The sequence below is a fragment of the Prionailurus bengalensis genome, unplaced genomic scaffold (genome assembly GCF_016509475.1).
Source record: "Prionailurus bengalensis isolate Pbe53 unplaced genomic scaffold, Fcat_Pben_1.1_paternal_pri Un_scaffold_100, whole genome shotgun sequence".
Classification (NCBI taxonomy): domain Eukaryota; kingdom Metazoa; phylum Chordata; class Mammalia; order Carnivora; family Felidae; genus Prionailurus; species Prionailurus bengalensis.
The window spans coordinates 1-9,319 of NW_025091197.1; the positions used below are offsets into that span (position 1 = coordinate 1).

Consider the following 9,319-nt stretch of genomic DNA (forward strand, 5'->3'; position numbering starts at 1 on the left):
GTCCCGCTCCGCTCCTCCCCTATCACACCCTGCTCCACCCCAGCTCCTCCCCCGAGTTATTCCACCAGTCCCACCCTGCTCCACCCCAGCTTCACCTTCCAGATACCCTACCAGTCCAACCTTGCTACTCTCCACACCAGCCCCTCCGCAACTCCTCCTCCGAACTATCCTAGCAGTCCCGCCCAGCCTCTCTACAGCCCCGCCCTGTTCCCCCCTCCCAGCTATCTCACCAGTCCACTTCGAGCCTCGAAAGCCCCGCCCCACTCCTCCCCATTTTCTGCTCCGAGCTTCCCCCGCCCACGTCGTTCTACTCAACCCCAGCCCCGCTTGTCACCTCCCCACCTTCTCCCAGCTTTTGCCCATCCCCGTGCCACCCTCCCCACCCCCGGCGCTAGCTACTACTTCTCCGACCTTTCCCCCAGACCGGCCCGGCTCATCCTCACCTCTCTCTCCTAACTTGCCACCAGCCACGCCCTCCTAGTCCCCCACTTCTGCCTTTGGAGGGTCCCCCAGCCCGGCCCTGCTACTCCCCAGGTGCTCATCCATTGTGCTTCCCCAGCTCTTCCCATGGCTCCACCTCCGTCTCCTAAATTTCGTCCCACTCGTCCGCCAGCTCCGCCCCGCTCCTCCCCGCCTGCTCCCCTTAGTTCCATCCTGCTCCACCCTACCTCCTTCTACCCGGTGGTTCCCCCACTCCTCCTGCGATTCCACCACCCGCCAAAGCTTTCTTCCAGCTCCGCCCATCTCCACCCCCACCTCCACCTTCCCAACCTCCTCAGTTCCACCCCACCGCCCCTCTCCAGCTCCCCTTCTCAGCTCCGCTCTGCTCCTCCCCACCCCCACACCCATGGGTTCCCTGGCTCCTCCCCTGAACCCCACCCCCCCGACCACAGCTTTCTCTCAGCTCCGCCCCCTCCTGCCCCAGCTCCGCCTACCCAACCTCCTCAGTTCCACCCCGCCCCTCTCCAGCTCCGCTTCTCAACTCCGCTCAGCTCCTCCCAGGGCCCTCCCCCCAGGGGTCCCCAGCTCCTCTGACTCTATCCCCCACAGTTTCTCCCAGCTCCGCCTCCACTGCCCCAGCTCCATCCTGCCCCTGCTCCAGCTCCTCCTGTCAGTTCTGCCCTCCTCCCCAGTGGTCCCCCAGCTTCCCCTTTGGCTCCACCCCAAGCTCCCCCCTGCAACTCCCCCAGTTACACCTCCCCAGGCCCACCCTGCTCTTCCCACAGCTACTCCTCCGCAGCTTTCCCATCTCCGTCCTGCTCCTTCCCGCTCATTGCCCTAGGTCCTGCCCCAACTCTTTCCCACAACTGGCGCCAGCTTCTTCCACAGCCCTGTCTCACAGCTCCTCCTACCCCAGCTCCTAACCCACAGGTCCGCCCCCACCTACTCCTCCCCCAGTTCCACCTCCCGCCGCCCCGCCCACAGCCCCACCCCCAGACTCGACTCGCCCCGCCCCTTTCCCCCCCAACGCCCCACCCCCATTTCTATCCTCCTTCCGGTTCCGCTCCAGCCGCCAGCGCCAGCTCCCTATCAAGCCTGATGGTCCCGCGCGCCTCCCGGCCCCTTGAGTCCAACGACGTCTCCTAGCGACCGGGAGACGTGTCCTATGTGCGTGTGTGCGTGTCCTATGTGCGTGTGTACGTAAGTGCGTGTCCACGTAACTGCTTGGCTGCGTGCCTACGGGCTTTCGCCCTGGCGTGCTGCGTACCTCCGTGTGCGTACGTAACTACGTGGGTACGAGCCGGCGTATGCCCCGCAAAAAAGGAGCGGCAGCGTCTGTGCGGGTGCGTCAGGTGAGGGGCCGCCGGCGCCCGGCACCTGTCAGCGGTTCCTGGTGTCGGGCCGCGGCGATGGCGGGACAGCCACGACGCGGACCGGGCGCTCTGTCCTCTCTCGGTGGGCCGCGTCGTCTCCTCGTCTGGGCGTGGGAGGCGGTCGTCCCGGCGCTGGTGGCCTCGCAGGGTCACGGGAAGCGGACGGTCCCGCCCGGTGGCCGCAGCCGAATCGGCCTAGCGCGCCTGCGGTGGGCGGGGGGCGGGGGCGGGGCCGGGGCAGGGAGATCCGCCACGCGCGAAGGGAGCCAGGAAGCCCGTGCGGCTGCGGCCTGCTCGACCCTCGGCGGGACGGTGCCTCTGGGCTGGGGGTTCCCGGACCAGAGGTCTGGAAGCAAGCGCAGAGCGGCCGCGGACACCCTTCCCTGTCCCCTCCTTCCGCCACCGTCACATGCCCGCGACGTACGTGTGCGCCGAGAAACGCGACCATACCTTTGCACGGGCACCGGTCCGCACGCAGTCGTTCCGGCCCTCCCCGCCTCCCGCTGGGCCCTTAGGGCCGCGACCTCACCGAGGCCACCGGCTGTGCGGGGTTCAGCCGGTTGCCCCTGGCACTCCTCCCGGGGAGGTGGGGAGGCTTCCAGGATTTGATTGAGGGGAACTGGACTGTAGGGCCCCCAAATCCTTCCCGTGTGACAGTGTGAGGGCCTGGTGTCCTCTTTCTCCTGTTGGATACGGGTCTGCTAGGCTGTGAGAACACGAGCCACTTACATGAAATGGTTTTCTCTGCTGCCGGCTGGGGCCTTATGTGGTTAGCAGAACCAACCCGTGAGTGAGGTGCAACGTGGAAGGCTGAGAAGTGAAGGAGGGGTGTCAGTCGCGTCAGGGCTGTCCGGCCGTGAGTTCCATGAAGATGGAACAGGCAGGGGGCAGGTCGCTGGTGCCTGCGGCAACCGGTGTGTTCATGGAGGGGGGCGGGCAGTGCGAGGCAAAGAAGTAGAGACTGTGAGTGTAGACCGCTGCTCCTGGGACCTCTGCTATGCAGAGGTTTAGACAAGTTGGCAGGTGCTGGAGACACGTGCGGGCTCAGGGGCTGGGGGGGGGGGGGTCTTTGTCCCTGCAGTGAGGGGTGTACAGGTGTGGCTTTCTGAAAGGGAGACCATCTCCTCACAGGGGAGGGGAGTAGGGCTGCCTGAGCAAGAGCAGACGGAGTGAGGTCCTCCAGTGAAGGACTGTGCTTGGCCCAGAGCACAGCTGAGGGCAGGTGGCCGCGCAGCTCAGCCCCAGACAGAGGGAACGCAGGGGGTGTGGTGCCAGGGCGGCAGGACGGTGGGTTGGGAAAGGGGTGATCCCAGGGCCTTATCTTTGAGAGTAGATGTGTTCTCTTAAACGAGAGGAGGGGTTGAGGCCAGGTTTATGTCCTTTGAGAACTGGGAGGAGAGATGATCCAGATTCGGTGTGCTCCTGAGTGCAGCGCAGTGCCCCAGGCCCTGTGATGAGGATGATGATAATGATGAGGGGCGGCCACTGTTTGTGGCTGTCCTGTTAGGTGCCACATGCCGGGCTAGGTGCCCCTGCACCTTGTCCCCGGTCCTCGCGGCCCCGATGGAGACTGGGGCTCCTTGAGGTGCCAGGCCCCAGCTGAGGCTCGGGCCGGGGTCGTGTTCCTCCCACTGCACAGCTCTGCCGTGCGCGAGGAGGAGGGACCCCCTCGTCCAGGTGCAAGGACAAGGGGTAGGCGCACTCAGGTCCCCTGAAATCATGGGCTGTCTCTCTATCCCTCGGCGCCTCCTTCTCAGCTATAGAGCGGGGTGACGAAGCGCTGCCTTACTGGGTTATGTGAGGATCGAATCCTGTGATGTGTTGATTGTGCCCACCCCAGTGCCTGGCATGGAGATGGTGCGTGCGCCCTGGTACCAGTTGTTCCTGCTCTGGTTCCTGGTTTCTCTAGGCCCGGGTCAGGGTCGGGGGGTGTCTGTTGATGGTGGAGAGCAGTGGGGCAGGAAGGGGTCAGAGGAGAGTGGCGCCCAAAGGGGTCGGGAGGAGACAGCTGCCAGGACCATGTGCGATCACAGGGCGCCCCCAGCGCTGAGCTGAGGTCGGATACCAAGGGTTTGCGCTCAGCAGCCCCAGGGTGGCGAAGCCCAGGGTGTCCCTGTCTGTGCTGGGAGAGGGGTAGAGCCAGCTCACTGAGCTGTCCAGCCGAGGGGCCCCTTGCCATCTGTGCTCTCCTGGGGCTCAGTGACCTCCGATGTAGAACTGACCACAGGCTGTCCTGGCCATGCCTTTCTCTAGCTATCCCCGCCCTCCTCTCTGAGGTCCCCAACGACTCCATGTGATGGACACGTCATCCTGACCGCCGGCCCCTTCCTTTGTGCCCGTCAGCTGACCGTGTAGTGACAGAGGAGGAAGAGCCAAGGCTCTCTGTTCCCCCACTGTCCAGGTCAGTGGGGTGTCAGGGCACCCCCGGAGGACCCTGGGGAGAGGTCTTGCCCCCAGGTCATGAGCTTGGAGCACTGGGCACGATGCCTGTTGACCTTCGTGGTTCTGTCTCCGCAGGCCTGGTGAGGCCCAAGGCGCTCTGGGGAGATGAAGTTCGGCTGCCTCTCCTTCCGGCAGCCTTATGCAGGTTTTGTCTTAAACGGGGTCAAGACCCTGGAGACGCGTTGGCGTCCTCTGCTGAGCAGCCACCGGAACCGTACCATCGCCATCCACATTGCTCACAGGGACTGGGAAGACACCGCATGGAGGGAGCTGCTGGCGGAGAGGCTTGGAATGACCCCTGCTCAGATTCAGGCCTTGCTTCTGGAAGGGGAAAAGTATGGCCGTGGCGTGATCGCTGGCAAGTGATGAGAAGCCGCATGCTGCTGAGACACCCCCAAGGGCTACTCCCCAGGACCTTGCTCAGGAGTTTTGTGCCTTGTTCCCTTGTGTGAGCTGCTTGGTGTGGGGGCCGTGGTTTCTTTAAGCAGCACACCTTCAGCGGGGCAGCAGGGGGCCCTGGGACTGGGGTTGGGGGGAGTTGCTGAGGTCCCACGACTTCAGGTGAACCCTGCTTCCGCTCTGGGCCTCAGTGCCTGGTTCTGACCTGAGAGACAGGGACAGGTTCCAAATGTGCATGTGACCTTCGCTCACGGTTGCACGTGTGTGCCCACGTGCGTGCGTGCGACAGAGACCGTGGAGGCAGCACGGTGCACACAGTGGGTCGGGGCAGACTCCAGACCCCGGGCTGTTGCCGGGCTTCCTGTGGGATGCCCCACCCCCACTGTCCCTGTATCCTGGGTGAGTCTCCTAAGCCCTCGGTGGGGGAGGTCCCACACGAGCACCTGCCACCTGCTGAAGTGCTCGGGGACCTGAGTGCCTGTTCCGCCCAGCATCTGGGGCCCTTCTGGTCTGACCTCTGCCTGTTGCCCTAAGCTCTCTAGCTGGGGCCAGCCCATTATTTGGGGGTGGTCGTTGAGGACGAGGCCCTCCACTCCGTTTCGCTCCCTCCCTCGGCCTCACCCAGAACTCCCTAAGCAGACTTTAGCGTGTCGGGCATGCTCAGTCCGAGGGGCCCAGTGTACCCGGTGTCCCCTGGTCTCTGGTGGTTGTAACTTTGAATAATCATGTTCTCCAACAGGCGGGCCTTGGTTTCTGGAAGGAAAAACCATCGTGTGCTTCTCTTTGTGCTCAGGGCTTGTTGACATTGGGGAAACCGTGCAGTGCCCAGAGGACTTAGCTCCTGATGAGGTTGTGGCGCTGGAGAATCAAGCTGTACTGACCAGCCTGAAGCAGAAGTACCTCACCGTGCTTTCAAACCCCAGGTGGTTACTGGAGCCCATACCCAGGAAAGGCGGAAAGGATATCTTCCAGGTAGACATCCCAGAGCACCTGATGCCCTTGGGGCAGGACGCCTGGCAAGTGCGGAAGGTTACCGAGAAACCGGCTAAATCGTGACCCATCGACTGACTGTCATGCCGCAGACCTACAAGCCAGGTTCAGTCTGAATCAGCCCTGCCACTGTGTGCTGTTCGTGGAAACAGGTCTCTCCACTCAGATGCAGGGGACAGGGCAACGGGACTTTCCTCGTGAGATGCCTGTCTGGGCTCGCCGGCAGTCTCCAGGACTTCGACGTTCGGGATAAAGGGGAAGCGGCCAGTAAATGTCTTGGTGCCGCCACTACTTGAGTCCTGACTTCCGGGTCGTACAGAGACATAGGTCTGAAGACGACCGGTTCGTGTTTCCTCCTCTCGTTGTTTTGCTCAGAACTCATAGGACGTTTGAACAGCATCCAGGGGACCTTGTGGGAAGGCTGGGAGCGGGCGCTAAAGGGGTGTGCAGGGGTGGCCAGCCACGGGTGCCCCCGTTCACCATGACGACAGCATCAGACTGAGACACAGCATCCGTCTGTTCTTACAAATGACTCTTGCTCTGTTGTCAAAGCGTCCCTTGGCCCATGAAGTATGCGTGTTTGACACATCCCACAGCTAGCTACTTCATGGCCAAAGGAAGGATCCTAAATACAGCACCGATGGGAAAATGATTAAGTCGTGTTGTGTATTCTGTGGGAAATCTTTTGTTGTCGTTGTGTGCTTTCTTAGCAAAGTTTCTGGTGGTCCTTACCGATAGGGAAGATGGGCTGTCCCTCCCCCCAACCCCCAGGCACTGACTAGAATGGCCCGTCTCTTCTGAGCAACAAGAAAGTAGCCCCACATCCCTTGGCAGATGGGGTGGCCCTGCTTTTAGGTGGGCCTCTTTGGCAGGCCCCTGGCTCTTGGGCTAGAGGCGCTCAGCTGCTGATCAGAAACTTCCCGGCATCACAGGGGCACCCGTGAGGAAAAGCCCTCCTGTTTCAAACACACGAATGATACGAGGTGACACCCCCAAGGTCAGGAGTGAGGCAGTTCTGTCTCCTGACCCGCGGGCGAGGCTCAGGGGACCAGATCTTCCTGGGCTTGCCTCCTCCATGCTCCCTAGCCAGGTCCTTGGCCGAGGCTGCAAAAACGCTGCCGCTTCGAAGGACAGAGGACAGTAGGGGGCCAGAACCTGTCTCAGGCCAGGATTCCCAGCCTCCCCGGGCTTATCGCATAAGGTGTGTGTAGCATTATACGTGAGAAAGAACACAGATTCGCCATTCTAGTCAGACTGTTTATTTACTCCCGCGGAGTTGTGTTTGTTTCCATTAAAGCCGAAAATAGATTGACGGTTACAGTGGTGAGTTTTTAGCTGTCATCAGTGGCCTGTGAGCCTAGGGACCCGGATTTTCCTTGAAATGTTCACAGAGGGCACACTTGTAATCTGAGGAGCCCTCCTGCTCCTCGTTCTCACTGGGGGCCTCATTTGGGGACATGACTGACAGGGCTGCCAGCAGGATGGAATAACAGGTGTTATACAGAGACATCACCGTACCATAGTCGGGGTAAACTGGGGGGCTGACGGGCAGTTCCCCTGTGTCATCCCTTCTGGCAGTAGCCAGGGGCACAAACATCATGTCCCTGGAGGTGCCCTCCCCACTCAGGCCACCTGGCTCACTCGGGCCATGAGTTGCCATGGCATACCCGGCTGCGCTGCTCAGAGACCAAATGCCAGAGAAGGCGAAGGACTGGCTGCCACTGGGACCCTGAGCATTTGGGGCTGCGCCGAGGACCGTCTTGTCGTCGTTGGCGGGTTCCTCGTGATGGATTCGTGGGGACTGTCTTGTTGCTGCCACCGGCTTCTTTCTCTTTGGAGTTGGTGCACTGGTGTGCCTAGCCAGGTGGTGGTGACTCTCAGGTCACTTTTCCTCTGAATGTTCCTGAGCAGGAAAGGCTTGTCTCTCTGAAAGTTGGCGTTGCGGTAAATCTGAAACGAGATGCGAGATTCATCATTTTAGTCATTCTGGGAGGGAAGATTTGTGTCTGCTGCCACCGAGACTGCCACCTCCTTGCCCTCTTCTCCCTCCCCTCCCCCTCCCCTCCCCCTCCCCCTTCTTCCTCCCCTTCTCCCCCATCCTCCCCCTTGCCTCCCTCTCCCTCCTCTTCCCCCCACAATCCCCTTCCACCTCTCTCCTTCCTCTTCTTCTCGCCCCTCCCCCTCCTCCTCCCATTCCCCCCTCCCCCCTTACCCCCCCCCCCCCCACTCCCTGCCCCTGGATCCCCCCACCACCACTCCCTGCCCCTGGCCCCTCCCACAGCAGTCATAATGGTCTGGTTCCACTATGGAGAAAAGTTCCTTTTAAGTTGTCTACAAGGCTCACTATGCCCTGGGACCTAACTAAACTCACTGAATAAAGACACATAAAGCCCAGTTGAAGGGATTCACATACCTATTTGACGTTACCTGGCCTCTGAATGTTTAGTCATACCTGCACACTCCATCTAAGGGGGTTGTAGGTTAATAGGAAAGTCTAGACTTTCTCATCTCTCCATAATGTCTCTTGAGAAAGAAAGTTGTCCTCGGAAATTAAACCCTTTCAGTAGATCATTCATCTGGGGTCTACTAGGAAGGTGCTGAAAAGACAGAAAACATGGGAAACCAAGGACTTTCTACTTACCAGCATTCTCTTATTCCCTGGGGACTGAATCCCCCAAGGGTCGGTTGCGCGTATTTTGCTGAAGCCGTACAGGTTCAGCAGGCGGATGAAAGTCTTCAAGCTGTCAGTTTCAAAGATTCTCTCCGCGCCTCTGCGGTGAAGAACCTCCCTCCGGAAAAGGTCTTCGTCGATGATCACGGTGTCCCCGGCATCGTTCCAGCGCACGGACGTGAAGGTGTTGTCCTCCAGGATCATCCAAAGCTTTCTTGGGAAGGAGAGCCCAAGAATACTGTTGTTTTCTCCCACGTTGGCAGCGCCTTGGTTTGGGGCCTGTGGTTGTGGGTTGTCTTGGGGGCCTGGATCTTGGATCACTGCTTGGTCCCTATTCATCACCAAAATCTCCCCGGAATCCAAATTTGGATCCTGGGATGAACTAGATGGTAATTCTGGTGCTGGCTCTCCATCATCAGATGGGGCCAGCTTCCCTTTGGGTATCTCCTTAGCACTCTGACTAGCCATGGAGCTAGTCTAGACCAAGAGCACTTTTGCCATGAGAATGTCTCACTGACCTCTCAAGTCGCAAATGCCTTCAGTCAGTATGGGGATGCCCAATATATACCGTCCACAAAATTCTAGAATCTCGTAGTGAGGCAACCAGATACCTAAGTCATCGCCTCTTTATTTGTCATGTGATGTCACAAAGGTGGCTCACAGCTGATCTGGCAAGGCAGCACTGGCCAAGTGTGGGGGAGGGGGTGGGCACAGGGCCCCCAGCTTCTCTCTTTTCCAAAAGTATATGCAAACATCTGGTTTGAGTTCCCAGGAAGGGCTCCTGTCTGCAGCCAGGAACGTTGTTTCATGGGACCAGGCCCTGGATGGGAAGAGAAACCATGATCCGAGGTCCACTCCCACTCCAGGGATGGGGGAGACAAGTTGCTGGTCTCTCAGATTTGGTCAAGAGCCAGGCCCTGGTTAGTCCTGGCTTGGGCTGCCCCCAAGACTGCCTGGGTCAGATGGACCCTTGGGGTCGGTACCTCTCAGAAGATGGCAATCC

General features: G+C 60.2%; 2 protein-coding genes across 12 annotated transcripts; one reads left to right on the top strand and one right to left on the bottom strand.

Annotated features, from left to right (window-relative positions):
* The first annotated feature begins 1,486 nt into the window (after nucleotides 1-1,486).
* Nucleotides 1,487-6,297, top strand: LOC122478590 (protein EOLA1). 11 transcript variants are annotated; one of them, XM_043572121.1, is made up of 4 exons: nucleotides 1,657-1,896; nucleotides 4,068-4,215; nucleotides 4,332-4,614; nucleotides 5,449-6,297. In XM_043572121.1, the coding sequence occupies exons 3-4, from the start codon at nucleotides 4,362-4,364 to the stop codon at nucleotides 5,709-5,711; spliced, it is 516 nt and encodes a 171-aa protein (XP_043428056.1). In that variant the 5' UTR covers nucleotides 1,657-1,896; nucleotides 4,068-4,215; nucleotides 4,332-4,361; the 3' UTR covers nucleotides 5,712-6,297. The 11 variants fall into 11 exon arrangements, 9 of the variants coding, with proteins under 9 accessions (XP_043428058.1, XP_043428060.1, XP_043428057.1 ...); XM_043572123.1 differs by lacking the exons at nucleotides 1,657-1,896; nucleotides 4,068-4,215 and adding an exon at nucleotides 1,487-1,637; XM_043572125.1 differs by lacking the exons at nucleotides 1,657-1,896; nucleotides 4,068-4,215 and adding an exon at nucleotides 1,489-1,641.
* Nucleotides 6,298-7,262: 965 nt separating this feature from the next.
* Nucleotides 7,263-8,805, bottom strand: LOC122478589 (heat shock transcription factor, X-linked member 3-like). The gene is made up of 2 exons (XM_043572117.1): nucleotides 8,287-8,805; nucleotides 7,263-7,595 (listed from the first exon to the last, which is right to left on the bottom strand). The coding sequence occupies exons 1-2, from the start codon at nucleotides 8,782-8,784 to the stop codon at nucleotides 7,326-7,328; spliced, it is 768 nt and encodes a 255-aa protein (XP_043428052.1). The 5' UTR covers nucleotides 8,785-8,805; the 3' UTR covers nucleotides 7,263-7,325.
* Nucleotides 8,806-9,319: the final 514 nt, after the last annotated feature.